The sequence below is a fragment of the Bombus pascuorum genome, chromosome 1 (assembly GCF_905332965.1).
Source record: "Bombus pascuorum chromosome 1, iyBomPasc1.1, whole genome shotgun sequence".
Taxonomy (NCBI): Eukaryota; Metazoa; Arthropoda; class Insecta; order Hymenoptera; family Apidae; genus Bombus; species Bombus pascuorum.
In genome coordinates this window covers 3,267,355-3,283,449 of record NC_083488.1, presented here as the reverse complement: position 1 = coordinate 3,283,449, position 16,095 = coordinate 3,267,355, and the positions used below count along the sequence as shown (strand labels likewise).

The following is a 16,095-nucleotide window of genomic DNA, read 5'->3' as shown; positions in this document are numbered from 1 at the left end:
AGAAAAGAAGCTGGTGTTCTTTGATGTCGTTAGAAATTGATTATTTAATAATTTCCTAGTAATTTTCAAGAGCGAGAGAATTATTCGTTCTTCGTTTGGGATCGTACTACCGATAAGAAAAAAGGGAGATTCGGATTTAGGTTCTCGGATATTAGCACGATTCGACGAGAATCGTTATCGAGATTCGACTCGATATCGCTTATAATTCCTTCGAGATCAGTCGGGAACTGTAGGCTATTAACGACTACCTTCTTATTATACTATACCGTATAACTATTCCGATATCAACGTGTGCCACGCATAGTACGTACATCATATCGTGTGGAAGTTCCTGAAATAAAACAGCAATATCTCGAATGATATTGCAATAATTCCGGCCGAATCTAACCCCAGATTCTCCTAGCGAACAGGGGCAGGCCAACGAACGCGTTTCCCGTAAAGCTGCGATGATCGTCGATCCCCGATGCTCGAGGAGGATGCAGAAGCCACCGATCCGGAGTAGCAACCAGCAGCAGCAGCAGCAGCAACAACACGCGGAGAAGAAGAGGCAGAAGCAAAAGTAGAAGAATAAGGAGAAGAGAACGTGAGAAAGAAGAAGAGCTACGATCTTGAAAGGCAGAGAGTTCGAGTGAGAAAGACGAAGAAGCCGAAGAGGGCGAGGAACGTGGAGGCGGAGGAGGCCAAGGTGGAGGTGGAGGCGGTAGAAGGGTGAAAGGGTGAGCGAGGGGGGCTACGACCGGTCGGCTGGACAGACGCATGGACGGACGGGATGGAAAGACAGACAGGACTGGAGACCGCTCATTACGGGCGGCGCATGCGCGAGGAATGCGGCGGCTCTGGTCTTCTCGATACAATAAATATAGGATCGGATCGGATCGGCAGGCCAGGCCGAACGAAGACCAACTTATCGGCCATGGTAATGGAGGAAAAGAGATAGGACGATGGATAAAGAGGAGGTACGGAGTAGAGGATGGACAGACACACGTAGAAGCAACGTTCAGCGGGAAAGTAAGGATGAATCGATGAACGAATCGGCGGACAACAATGCCGAGCGTAGTAACGACATCCAGTTAAATCGAACGCCAGCAAAAAAATACGCGGTTGTTTAAGAGACCAGGCTTATACCAGGCCGGGACGCGTATCCTTGGCTCGAGCCGATCACGGCTTCCGGCAAACGACCCGTCGTTCCTCTGTTATTACGATAGCGGGCCGACCCTATCGCGATCGGTGCGCGATCGATCGCTGATGAATTAGTTTTCTTTTTTTATGTAAGGTCGAGTTGTGTTTGGTTAATGGAGATAGTCCTTTGGATCCGAGAGTACGGTTGCCAGAACTTCATTTACTCGAATTTGTCAGAGGACAAAGAGTTACGTATGGATATTACCGGTATCATCGCCGATCCATTGGATGAAATTATCTTCCTGGATAAATAATAATCGACGTTCTATCGCAAGGAAACAGATATTAGAGGATTAGAAATAGGATAAGAGATAAGAAAGAAGATAAGGAATGACATCGCATCACGATGGTTTATGACATAAATATATCTAAATAACACCGCGGTTAAATGGAACGTAATTTAATTCAACGGTCGTAAAACCGAGTAATTGCACAATTAGAAAATTGAGATAAAAAAGCAACGGCGGCATTTATCCGTCCTTAGTTCGTAAAAATTTGATTATCGGTATCGCTTAAGAGTCGACGAGAGTAACATTAATTAAAATCATTAGAGGGACAAGATGAATGAAAGAGGAAAAGCACAAACAGCCTGTAATCCGGACACGTTTTTCATTCATTATCGATAATTTCTGGCGAACAACGCCATTAAGCTCGGTAGAAGAAGCGACTCACACGCGAACGCGATCGGCAGTACGCGCTCGTTCAAAGTTAGAGGGTCGCGATGCACTTGAAAGATGAGCACCCGGTTTAAAATTGTAGGGAGCGGACGTGGCCGATGTATTCGCGATATAAACGCTGATCAATCAGCTCGCCGGTGCATTTAATCGATAGTTCAATAATTATTAACCTGGCTGAGGGAACAGGGCCTCCGCAAGATTGCCCGCTTTACGAATTCCCATCCTGATAGTTTTGTTTCGCGACTTATAAATTGCCTGTCTCTAACGATCTCTTTCAGATGAACAGCTCATTAACGACGCGTATAAATTATTCCAACGATATTTCAACGATATCGTCCAATCGCCGATGTATTCACCTATATCGATCGATGCATCCACCTCGTAAACGAACCATTTTCGTCGAGCATCGATTTATCGGCGATACGTTTCATTCTATATTACAGAAGATCGTTGTTCGCCTGTAATAATGTATCAATTTCCACTGTTTCTATGTAAATGCAGCTAGTTTGTTACACGGTGTTAACCTTCGTGCACATGTATTTTATTTGATCGTTTTATATTCGATTTTTTAATATAGTATTAGTAATATAGTAGTAGTATAATTACGAAAGAAACTCGACGATTCATGACACTTTTTGTTTGAGACGGTGCGTGTTTTGAGAGAATTCGAACTTGGAGCGAAACTTTGCATTGAAATATTTCAAGAAAAGTAATATCCCAAATCGTAGAGTCATGTTTCAAGAAACATTGCAAATGTATTATATTACAAAAGATTCGGTTTGAGTCTTCTCGATTATCCTTTTTTCGTTTCACTGTGTATTTTGGTGACAAAAAATGCAATTGGATAAACGATAAATTAAATAAAAGCTGGCCGATCGACTGGTAATATGTGTTCTTCTTACCGATGAGACCTGGTGGACCAATTACGCCATATTCCTTGCACGTGGTCCCCAGGCGTCTTATAAAAAGACAAAAAAGACGGAAAGACGTCGTATGCCGGTCGTATGCCGATAACGTCGTGCGAGCGTTATTAATTATCGTGGTTCGGCTGTTCGCAATTAGCGCTGGATCAGTTTCGGCAAATTACAACGAACCAAGTGTCGTCATTAATTACTTCCCATGTTCCGTTGAATTCATTTAGAATAGCTTTCCCTGAAAAGCTGTCCCGGATCCTTCTACGATCTTGCAAATTACGCTCACGACCCTGTCTAGTTCGTTAAAATACTCTTCGCGACGATGCGTCGAGCTTCGTCTTTGTGACTGTGCTGCATTTATTAGAACAATTTGTCAGAACACGCATTCGCTATAACTGTAGCTTATGTCCATTGGAACAGCTGCGTCGAAATTGCTACAAAGAGAGATGATTATAGAATCTAATGAAAGATTAGATCTTGGATCGCCTATACTTAAACGCTTGTCACAGAAAACTTCTACGCACGTATTACGTGTGTTATATTATACAAAGTTTGAAATTTCGTTAACGCTATAATAAAATACAACTATCACGATTATGCGTAATACATTCGCACGAGATTTCCACGCATAACGTTCAGATACTTTCTTGCGCATCGTTCGAGATTGAGTTGCCCGTAATAGTACACATTACGATACCAGCAAATAGTTTTCCTATTTGAAACCTCATCACACGCAAATAAGCGGAACGGCGCAGAACGTGGACCATCAGCTGGAAAAAGTGGATTTGAAGCGGCGTGCGAATAGTCAGAGCGGAGAGAAAGTATTCGTGGAAGGGCAAAAAGCCGGCATCGACATGTCGATCGAAAGAAGTGTCGCTAATTTGATGTAGCCGGTGTATACGGCGGATCGTATGGCGGAGTGGTTTGGTCACTCGCGAGTTGATTTATACCAGTGGGCAAGAACCTCGTGGCAAAGCTCGTTGCCTTGCTCATTGCTTCCACCGCTTGTCTCCGTTCTCTCTCTCTTTCCGTGCTCACTTTAAACAATGGAATTGCGTCGCGACGTCAATCTCTCTGTATTATTCACCTCGCCCCTTCGCTCCTCTATATCCCTAGTTGTTCCCTGTTTTCGCTACCTTTTCTGTCTTTCTCCGCCACGTTTTTTTCGTTTTTCGATCTTTGTTCCCTCGTTTTTCTTCTTCCTCTCGTTTTTTCCAAGAGTTTCTCTTTTTCTGCATCTGTCGCTCCTCGCGGGAGGGAATACATCGAGAGTCAAAGGATCGTTTAAAACGGTGTTACCAACGCCTAACGCCTCACTGGGTGTGTCTTTCGACTCTCGAGTCTTCGCCACGGATCTTTTCTAATTTCACGGACGTCGGTTCAAGGTTTGCATGGAATACGCCTGATCGATAGATAGGTACGTGTTCTTCGCGGTAATTCGAATGATATTTTTTCGATGGTGTTTCTTGCTTTGTTGGAAGCGATTTGAGGCAGGAAATCGTAAAGTTGGTTGGACAGTTTTGGAGAAAGTGAAGGAAAGCAGGAACGAGTGGCGAATAAATCGAGTCGAGAAAGAGTAGATTGAGTTTGATAATATTTGAGGAACGTGTTCTGTGTAACACGTTTGAAACGTGTTCGTCTGCGTTAATATTATGTTCGTAGCACCTGTCACGAATGAGTAATAGAAAAACAAAGATGTCCTAACGAGCAATTCCTACCGGAAATATTATATATACACATGGAAAAATATTTGCCAACCATTGCATTTTATGAATACAGATAATCCTAGAAATGAGAATTGTTTCTTGTACTAACTGCAAGTCATCTTACCTGTCTGTCCAACAGAGAGCGTCATCTCGATACCTAAAACAAGCGAACACAAAAATTTTATTAATCTCGTATATTATCAAAAATCCTAATAATAATGCATTTAACGATAATAGTTAATAAAGTACTTGGATTATTTCCATAAAGATTGAGACAATTGCGATTGATTATAAGTTGCTGGACATTTAAATAGCTCAGGGTCTTAATAAATCAATGTTATACGTGTGAGATAAAAATATAATAAAAAAACTATACTAAATGGTATCAGAAATCTATCTCGAAGAATATTTCATTCAAGATGAACGAGTGTCCCGTATGAATTACGGGTAAGATATTACGTACGTAATTATAAGTTACCTATAAGTTATCCGACATGATTTCTGTAATTATGAGCATACTATATAATATCTCATAAATATCTGATCTGCATATGGCAATTCAAGAAGCTTAAAAATAAAATCCATATAAATAACAATTTAAAATTGTACTTTCCTCGACGAATGCAACAATATCGATTATATTAATTTGTTATGGTGTACGATCTTTGCTCGGTCCCCTATACGCCAGTCTCGAGACCCGAGAGAACGTATCACAGCTTACAGGAAAAAGCTTTTATATGAAAGCCTAGCTGTGAATAAGATCGCCGTCGTAAATTGCGCGCGAGGCTAATCTCACGGTTGAACGCGGCCATAGACTTCACTTCGTTTGACTTCGACGAGTAGCGAGACCCTCGAAAAAACTCTCTGTCGAACGAATTCGCAAGCTTTTCAATTCGTTCGTTCCTTGCAGTTTGCTTTTATTGGAAGCTAATGCTTTGGTTTAGGAAAGAGCTAACAATAATCGAGACGTTTCGTAAAATACGTTTTCCACCCCGACGTTGTAGCTATTTTCACCTATTTCAGTAGCGAGATGGGTTTATGCCACGATACGCCATTAATCTCGCAGTTGCATAGAATAAATTTTAATAACTTTACGTTCACAAAAATATCTATATCACAATTTTCTCTACCATCGATTTCACTCGTCCAACGTAACTCCTACAACAACGCTAAAATTCACCCCAAAACGTAAAAAACAAAACACCCAAAAGGCGTCCCCTTTCTCCATTCTTACCCCCATGAAACTGAAACTGGAAAATCGTGAAACTATGTTAAAGAAAGAAAACCCTGGCAAAGTCCGAGAGAGAAAGAGAGAGAACGAGACAAGGAACGAAATAAATGAGAGAATCGAGATCAGAAGTTGGTGCGCGTGGTGTCGCGGATGAATCAGAAGGTGCGAAGAAAGTGGGGCCTGTCAGCGGGACATGATTTAAAGCCAAATATTACGACAGAGAGCACATTTCTCGAGCGTCCCGGCCCGGTTTCACCCTAGCGCGGCGTCGCGGCACGGGGGTGGCTGCGACGCGAAGGGATGAACCGTAAGTCGTGCAGATATGTTCGCCACGGTTTATTACCGGGATGCCGGAATGGCCCAAGCCCGTAGGAACATTGATTTAATGCGGGAGTAATTGGGCGACCGGACGTCTCTATGAGCACGCCACCTTCCACCGCTAATGTGTTCCCGCCCTTCTAACCTTTCGGTTAACCACCATGCAAGCGAGCCACGCTTCAACCCCCTCTTTCTATCTTTTACTTTCTCTGTCTCACGTTGTACAACCTCCACCCACGGGACGTGAGAAAGGCGAACGCTTTATTGCCGCTTTTATTGCTCGACGAGTTTTAGCCGCAGTTCGGATCGGCTTATGGCGCTTATTAAACTTTGATGTCACCAAATCGCTCTCGCGCGCCTCTATCTATACCATCCGCCTCGCTCGTGGCGTGCATGCTTATCTGTTGGGAATAATATGGGACAAGGAGAAGAGTTGGCAAGTTGGAATAAGAGGAAATTTAGAGTTGGTATCTGTTTTTTTTATCCTGATTTTGAGAAACGATACGACATCGTAGGGGGTGGTTCGGAGTCTCGACGTTAGTTAAGATTTCGGTCAGTGGTTTCGTTAGAACTGGTCGAATAGCAAAGCCGTATAGTAAAATATCGGCGATCTGATCTTTCTATCAGATACGCTGGAGAAATATATACTTCGTAATCGTAATATTTTTACAACCGAGAGGCGTAATATATTTATTCGTATCTTCTGAATTTTTCTATCTTTTAGATATTTTTAGATGATTCGTCTAAGTAACGATTTTCGAAATTTTGTTTCGTAATAGTTTCTTGAAAACTTGCGAGTATCGAGTCGCAACATTTCCTCTTACTAATTATTCTTTCGCTCGTTCTATCGAAAGTACAGGCGCTGTTACGCTTTACTCTTATTATATTTATTATCCGCAGAACCAATCTTTTGGAAGTGAATGTTAACTTCAGAAGCACGATCGTCGTTAATGTTAGGACGTTACCGCTTGCAGTTTGGCAGATCGGACACTCCTAAAACCTCATACGATACGCATAACAGCCCATGATTCTCACCTTGGACGATATCGTCGTATATTCAGACACTTGACGACAATGTGTCTTCACGAGTCCATAGAAGGATAAAGTTTCTTACTTTCCCGTAAAATTTTGTTGCCTCGACGGAGAGATTCCCGTTAAACGGGCAAACGGTATTACCAGAATTCACACTGATGATCGGCATCGCGTGCAGCAAATTGAAGGTTTCGCGTAGATTTGCGTGCGATATCGATGATGAAGTCTTCGAGCTGCTCAAATTTTATTAGCCACGAACTCCGTAATCGCCGTGAAGTAAATGCAAATGATTTCAGGCTGAAATAGGCGGTTGAGTCTTATTTTTCCCGCTTCACGTAACACGAATTAACCAGTTGGGGTAATGCCCGAAAATTACCGAGCATTTAGTCCCCCGAAGAATGCGCGAACCTGGACACAGGCCTCTTCTCTCATCATATGCCATCTATCGAACGTGTTTACGCAGTTATAGTATACTGAAAGGTATTTCAAAATGCATATGGTTGATTCTGTAAACATCCACATAAATGATTCTATATATACGACAATTTTAACGCCAGTCTATAAATTTATACAAAAAGTCCTCTTCCTTCTTTCTGAACTAATCGCTGCGCTTCTATTCCAACTAACGATTCTATTAATTTTATCGATTTCGTCAATTCTATTATACCACCGCGAATCGACTTTTCAACAAAATTGCTCCCTTCGCCCTAAAAAAACAGAAACCGACAGAGTCGACTCTGAAAATTACCATTGTCGTATCAACGGTAGAAAATCACCATTTCGCGACACGTGTCGATAAGACGAAACAGATCGGAAGACGTAGGCGTACCGCAAACGTGCCTTACGAGCAGTCATAATACGGGGGGCAGAGGTTTGCATCCACACATGGTGCGACCACGTGTTCCAAGCCGAGCCGGCAGCCGAACGGTGTAAACTTTAACTTTGCCTAACACCGGCTGCGCGGAATGTCCGTCCCGAGGACGAGCTGCCTTTCGATCCCGCCGTTGCTTTACAGAGGGTGAGAGTTCGCGCGGGGATAAACGCAGAAACACGGCGAGCTGAAGCAGAACGCTGAAACGCGGCGGGGGAAACGCGACATGTATGTAATAACTAAGTGATGTGTCGGCATAGTAAGTGGCATTTTCGTTTTGCCACACCTTGTGTAAAGAGGAACGTCGGAGGGTACGAGATTTTTAGGGTCGTCTCCCTTCTTTCTTTTCGGTCGTTGACGATCGTGTTTGGTTTCCAGTTGTCTGATGTGAATTTATAAAATTTGGCAAAACATTTGTGGAAAATCACCAGGTACAAGAATACTATGGAAACCTTTCTTAAACGCATCTCAAATCCCTCTTCCAAAGCCTCCCCTATCGAAGAACCAATTGCCAGAACTCCGCTCGAATCTCCTACCTTTAACGTCGCTATCGATTCTTTCTGACGAACTGGGTTCAACCTTCAACGCTCGTCACAACTTTTTAACCCGTTTTCCACACTCATCCCCTTCAAAATTACTTCATAGAAATTCAATCTGAAAATTCACTTCCATACTCGCGAACCATTACTCGAAATCGCTTGGCGTTAACGTCCAACGAGACCGATTCCCTGAAATCTTTTTCCATCCGTAATCCGTATGGTATTGTACCGGCGTTAATTGTAAGTTGAGAGAGAGGGAGAGGGAGAGACAGATAGCCAGAAAGAGAGAGATACTCACGAACGATCGGGTGGCCGGATAAGAAACGCATTCCGGTTTTCGTCCGAAGAGACATCGGCGGAACTGGGCCTGGGTCTCTGACGGTATTGGAAGAGAGGGTTTTTCAGTGGTGCCGCCTCGTGTCTCTTCTCCCGACATCCGTGCGAATGTAGGAGCGTCGGGTGTGGTGTTCCAGAAGAGAGGCAAGCCTGCTACTGGTTCTCGAGGCTGTATATGCGGCCGCAAGAATGTTCGCCGTGTTGGTTCGATTAATCAGTCGTTTTTCGTGGCCTCGCTCTGGGCCAATAGAGGTAGAAAAACTTAACGTATGTGATAATGCGCCAGCTATGCTTCTGCCCTCTGTTCTTTCACTGCTTCTCTCTTCTTCCCTTCTCCTTTCGTTCTTCCATTCTCTCCTTCTGCCGTTTTACCGTTGCTCTTGCTCTCTTTCTACTCGATACGCGTTTCGTCACAAGCTGGAACGTGGACCGCGCGCCCATGCTGAATATATACCTACAGCGAAACGGCCACGGCCGAGCCGACGCCAGGATCACTGACCGGCAGGATGCTGTCTTGCAAGGGACTCAAACTTTTTTCACGGCGACAGCCACGAGGACACGTAACCAGAGGTCTGGCTCAAATATACTCGAACGCATCGGGGACGCGATATTTCAGCTGTGATCTTTAACGAGCGCGTCGCGGTTCGCTCGCGCGACCCACACCGCTACGCCGGATCAACAAGAGAGAGATAGAGCATTTGCTCCCCGACCGGCTCCATGATCATTTTCCGATCGGATAAATTGATATGGATCGTTTCTTTCCTGGTCTCCTGGTTTTTGCCCTCGTTGTCGTTATCGTTGTTCACCGGTGATACCAGTGCCGTGTTTTCTTCTGTCGTTTCTTCGCTGCCTTCTAGTTTCATTGCCTGGGGTAATGGATGAGATACGAACGATGCTGTTCGAAGCATGTTTAGAAACGTTTAATTTCTTGTTAGTAGTTGCCTGTAGTTTGTTGCTTGTTCCAGGGGTTGATATTAATTTTAACGGTGGTAAGTTCTCTTTCTTTACGATTAAAGATTAAAGTCGAGCGCGTTACATATCTTCGATCAAAGAATCGGAAAAAGACACGATAAGAAGAATTATCCATACATGTTTAAAAAAGGAATCGATGTTCGAGGAACGCGTGAGAAACAAACTCTCGTCTGCTGCGTCTTCTAATTCGATCGCAACCTCAAACACAATCCTATTATACTTTCGTCATACATTGGTCGCTTCTCGTTAAAACCGCAAGAACGCAAACACAACATGCAAAACGATGCACAGGATCGCAGACATCTACGTTAGAAACAAGGAATCGTTCGTGCAACGATACTCGGCTCTTCTAGTCGATACAATTTCGCGTAGGGAGCGTAATGGCACGCTTCTATCACGTTTTCCCTGTACGAACACGGCGTTGCTGGAGAAAACGTTTTGCTGTTAATCCAATACCGCAAAATCATCCAATTCCACGGCGAATTGTCACGGTTGCGCGTTTTTCCGCCGCGGAAAAACGCCCGTAGTTCGGTGATTAGTCTTTTTACGTTAACCTGGTTAAGATTACGCTTGGCTGGCCACGTACAAAAAGCATCGGTCTCGCTCGAACGCAGCTTTCGTGACGAAGAAAACGTCCGATTGACACGCGTTATGACATTCTGGTCTCGTGGCGTTGCGAAACACGCGTCCAACGATCGAAATCGACGTATAGAAAAATGGATGGAATCGAGATCGACGGTTCGATCGAGGGAATAGGTTGACGTCGAGTTCCGTTCGACAATGCTCGCTTTCCCCTTCCGACTTGCGTCACGTCGCACCTTCACGCTCTGATCGAACACGCTTTTTTACTTTGCAACGTTCCTCGGAAAAATGGACACGCGTATGATTCCTTTGGTTTCGTTCGATCGAGCGCCCTGTATGGGGCAAAGATTCGGGCGATTGGATATTTGTTGCAATAAGCGAGATAATTAGTGGAACGAGGTGAGATTGGGTCTTAATTGGGTTTGGTGAAATGTTTCGTGCTTTTCGAGTTAAAAAGTCGGCTAAAAATAGTAAAAAAAATTATATCTACGATAAGAAGTATCTGGTTAAAAATACGTAATACGAAACGCTCGCGATCTCGTTAAACGTTTTATAACGACGCGAAAATTGTCATTTATAGACCTCGCGATCAGAAATCCATTAACATCGACCACTTTCCTAAGTTAATAAATGCACGTACTATTTCCGCGATAGCCGTTAAAGTTTCGCAATATCGTTAACTCTGTCGACTCACACTTCTGCGAATCGCAAGCACAAAACCGAGAACGTTTCTTCTATAAGGACAATTTCTTAAAGGCGTAGACAATTCCAGGACATTCCCACGCCACGAACGAGTCCGTTCCACGACCATTGTCGATCACCAGCTATCGGCAAGAAATCCATCCACCTTTGATACTCTCGTCCACGCTAACCTCGCTAGAACATTCGATGTCTCAGTCTTAGGTTTTATTGAAAAACGCGAGGCCAGGACGTGACGAAGCGATTAGGCGGAGCGGCGATGAAACGGATCACGGAACGTACGCGGATCGAACGAGACGCATAAATCCTTTCTGGATACCGGCAGGAGACGACAAAAGGAGGAACAAGACCACTAGGAACGAAGAAACGGCGAAGGACGGTTCTCTGGATCTCGGTAGTGGAACGGGTAAGAAGATATGGTTGGCCGCGAGGTGTCTCCTCGCTTTCACAGTTTTATAATAAAATCGCCGTGTGCGAAGGGTAGAGAGTAAGAGAAAAAAGGAGAGAGAAGTTCTCGCGGAGATCGACAAAAAGGAGGCGTGCGTTTGGAAAAACACGAGATTTCAATTAAAGAGACAAGCTTAGTAATGAGGCAGCGTGGATTTATTGGCTCTCGATTCACGGCGTGGCGCCAAAACGTCTGCGTGTGTTGCTCTGCGGCCTGTGTGCCGATCCGCTTCGGGTCTCCCTCTGGTCCGCTCGAGCGCTCCGTCAGCAGCCAGCACGCGCGTGTTAATGTATGCGTGCGTGCACGTGCCCTACGGGCCACTTGGACCCTTGCAACCGGCCCTTTATTCGCCCCGACGCACACACCACAACCGTACGTTCTCCACCAGCCCGTATAAAACGGCCACCTTCTCGATCGACCGCGTTACTTCGACCTACCTACCATATTCCCCTGGAATTAGCTCATTTGCATCCGATCGAGATTCATTACCGTATTGCCGGGTAATAGGACAGTCTCATTCGACCAAGATCTTTTTCTCCCCGTCTCCTTCTATCTTTGCTCCTGCAACTGTCTCTCCTTGCTCCCTTATCTATCCTGGCCCCGATATTTCCACTACCGACGGCCTTCCACGGACACGACCGCTCTTAATGCGTTTCTCGTCGGTCTCTTGAGGCGGATCGGTAAGAGGCGCTGCGGTATTTTATGTATGCGAGAGGACGCACGTGAAATTCAGGTGAAAAATTGACGTTTAATCGTGATTGTTGAAAACATTTGAACGATATCTTATATTATTTGAATTCGAAAATAAAAGGATAGTAATATACCTAACAGATACATCGTGGTAGTTTAGCGCGTGATGTTTCAATAGTAAATAAACAACTTTTCCTCCAAGTGAAATAGGTATTTTAGCAGTAGGGCGTGAGAATATGAGATGTTTGAAAAATTTGAAATCGAGATGGATCGTACAGATAGCGTTGTACTGTTGAGTTTTGAAATTGTGCATAAATAAACTTTTAAATGTACATCAAATGGCTACGATGGTTATATTGGAAGATGTTTGAGTAATAGGTGCGCTCGAATTTTACTCCAAGTAAGATGCATATGTATCAAGCAGTAGGATGCGAGGTGTTTGAGAAATTCAAAATCGAGGTTGGTGATAGCCTGGCAGTATCGATATTCCTTTTTGTAAAATAAAGAAGCAGATCTTTGTGCTTTGTTTGGGCGGAAATTGCTTACTAAAGCGTGAAAGGTGAAAGGTATATAAAATACTCGATAAAAGTGATATCGCTGATAAACGTAACTTTGTTCGCTAGTAAACCGGTATAAATTTCTTAAATAAACATCGTAATCTCTGTATCGTAACACAGCTTTCCTCGATGAAGCGTTGCGAGTTAAACGAGTAAAAACGAAATTAACTTTGAGCAAACAAAATCGCCGAAGGTTTAAACGCGAGGAAGATAAGCGCCGAGAAGGCTGACTGTTTTAAGTATCTTGTAACAGCGACAATCGATGTCGTTAAGTTATCAGACCGGACAGTGGTCTCGACACTTTGCATAATTGCCGAAGCCTAATTAACTTCTTTCGGCTCGAGGTGGAACTTAACGCACAGATAACATTATTTTCACAGTAATAAACGAGCTACGCTCGTGACTGCTCCTGATAAGAAACTATTTCCTTTCTGCTTTCACTATACCTTTCGAATACTTTTTCTTCTTTCTTCCTCCGTCTTTTTTACAGATTTTTAGTACCAACGCATCTACAGATTTAATTAACGTCGATAATCTTATTTGTTGCAAAAATAGATTTTAAATAATCGTAGATAAATATTTCGTGATTATTTTATAATAATTCGCTATTTAATAGAAGAGAGATAATATCTGAAATATCCCGTTTGGTATCTTTTATTTTTCTATCTGCAAATCATCGTTCTATTTGTTATATACGTTTACGTAGTTTTATTGAGTAAATTCCTTATGTACTTCTTGCTAGGCTCATTTGCTACGAGCAACGAGATTGCGTAAACTGTTTGCAGTTTAAAGGAAACTCCGGCTGAAAAATACTTAACAAGCGTGTACATATAATAAAATTACTCTCTCAATACATTTTCTGACATCGAACCAAAACGCATTCGTCATTAACGCAAAAAGAACGCGTGATCCGATCTTTTCCGCCGTTAGTATTAAAGACATTTTCTGCGGATAATTTTCAATCAATGGCGTAACTAAATGCAAGAATGTTCCTACAGATTGTTCAGGATCGTATAAAATCCTTCGCACGGTAATCTCAGTACGCTAACAACACTGACGAAAACATAATTATAGTTTGTGTACTCTACATCCATTACCTTCTTGTCGATATCGAACAAGCTACGCGAACTCGTAATTTTATGAGAAAAGACTTGTATAAGCGTATAAAATATCGTTAATTAAAATTCAAAAACATATAAAACAATTTTTAAACGATATTTAGAAATACAAGGTGATTCTTATTTTAGATTAAATCCTATAACCTGGAAAACTATTTCATCTTGATTGCTTCCATTATAGTACATCAAGAATGTACGATTCGATTTGCAATTCGTATTTTTTCAACGGTAAAGAATATAGAATGGTTAATATCCATCGCAATAGCTATAATTTGAAGCAAGTACAAATTAAACCCAGACGAATCGGTAAACTGTGTTTCATACTGTATCTATTTCAGGTCTTTGTTACCTAACTTTGCTAAAACATTTTATCAAATACGCATCTACTCAAGATACTCAATCGTATTTTCTACCAACGAAATCAATTTTTCAAAAGAAAATACTTTATTCTCGCAGCAAATCCTCGTTCACGCTACTGTATTGCCAAATTGCGAGAGCCGCGACGCAAGAAACGGCCAGACAATTCTGTCGCGGTCTCGCGGTTCTTGGCGTTCGTTCGGTGCGGTCACAATCGAACTGGCCTTTTCCATTCGGAGCTGCGTATAGATCGTTCGTTCACGGTGTATCGATTAACAAGGCTCTTATCTCGTTTAAGGATTTTTATGGAGAACGTTATAGGCCTGAGCAAGGAGCGCGGTCGTCGTGTCCACGGGGGAGAAAACATCGTCGGCACCGCGGCTTAAAGACATGATCCGGCGCGTAATCGTGTTTCGTGGCCGGAGCCCCGATAAAAACGCCACGATACGAATCGACGGCCGATTAGCCGTGGGCTACGAATCGCCCAACGTCCTACATTATATCATGTAATTTTTATCGGATCTCAAGTACGATCTCTCGGTACTGAACGGCGGAAATTATGCATAAGACTGATCATCATTTGCCCAGGATAGTTTATATCGGAACGAAGAACAGCCCTTTAAGCTCGGTCTCTCGGACATCGGTGCCTGACGAAATTGCTAATTCCTTCGTCTTCCCTATTACGCTCGGGACGTTTTGAGGGGAGGCACGCTTTAAGAGGCAACCTGGTGGCCAAGTTGCCCATCGAGACGATCGCTTAACGATCGCTGACAAAACCTTTAAACGTCACAAGGTGTGTACAGGGCCGTTTCGACGTGAATTCATCCCTGCAACCGGATGCAAAGTGTCGGTAGCATCATTTGTTCCGCAGCAGCTTATGGCCATATGCGTACATACTCGCATCGAGGCAAGCCGCCGCTGGTGGTACGCGAAAAGATTTCAATGTAACCAACCGCGAGGCCACGCCATGATACATTTTTCAACGCTGTAATCCCCCGTTTCGAATGTTAAACCGGTGTTCCGCGTGTGTTATTAGGGACGATTATCATACGGCCGAATCGCGGCGCGCGAACCGTCCGTATTTCGGAATCGTTATCCACGATATACGAGGCCGCGGTTGTTATTAATAACTATTCCACCGCGTGGCATCCCGATGCTTTGTCCAGAGTCTCGCTCGTAAAATTACGCCCTTTTTGGCTTGTGAAGCCTGCCTTTCGATACAGGTGGACGCAGATGGTCCGAGGCCACGAAACATGCCGCAGATACAGATAGAGCAGTATCATTCCTCAAAGAGCATGGATTGTGAATACGTTTATTGGTTGGAATCTAAGAAAGATCATACGGAACGAAACATACTTTAACAAATTCGCTATTAAAATCTACAGGACTATCTTTACCAGTGAATTTATCTTAGCGAATGTACGCAGACGCTTGTGGAAAAATTCAAATACGTTTTCAATTCGGACAGAGACGTGAATTATACTTGTACGTTTTTGTCGTATTACTAGTATCACTCAACTAACGACTACCGATTGAAACTTCAGTTTCTTCGATGCAAGTGACCAAAAATATAAAATTTCTTCATCGAAAACGCCCAGTGCTGAAAAACCATTTATTCGATCCGACTGCCTATTTATCCGCGAGAAAAAAAAAGCGTGCTGCATTATATTCCTCGATACCCCCCATGTCTGTCGATTCAACAAATTTCCGACGGGATTAAGGGAAACCCCACAGATAGAGTAGCAAAAACAAAAACAATTACAGCGGAGCCGAAAACGTTGACTCGCGGTAAGAACGCGGCAGCAGAAGGAAAGCCGGCCTTTTTCTCGGACAAGCGCCGTATTCGGCGTCTGTTCCGCGCTGGATAAA

General features: G+C 43.4%; 1 protein-coding gene across 9 annotated transcripts in view; it reads right to left on the bottom strand.

Annotated features, from left to right (window-relative positions):
• The window catches only part of LOC132905372 (klarsicht protein-like), a 262,601-nt gene that overhangs the window by 103,917 nt on the left and 142,589 nt on the right, over positions 1-16,095 (bottom strand). For all 9 annotated transcript variants that reach the window (XM_060960377.1, XM_060961204.1, XM_060957033.1 and 6 more), the window contains exon 21: positions 4,601-4,633. In XM_060960377.1, the coding sequence (XP_060816360.1) occupies positions 4,601-4,633 (33 nt within the window). The remainder of the gene's footprint in view (positions 1-4,600; positions 4,634-16,095) is intronic.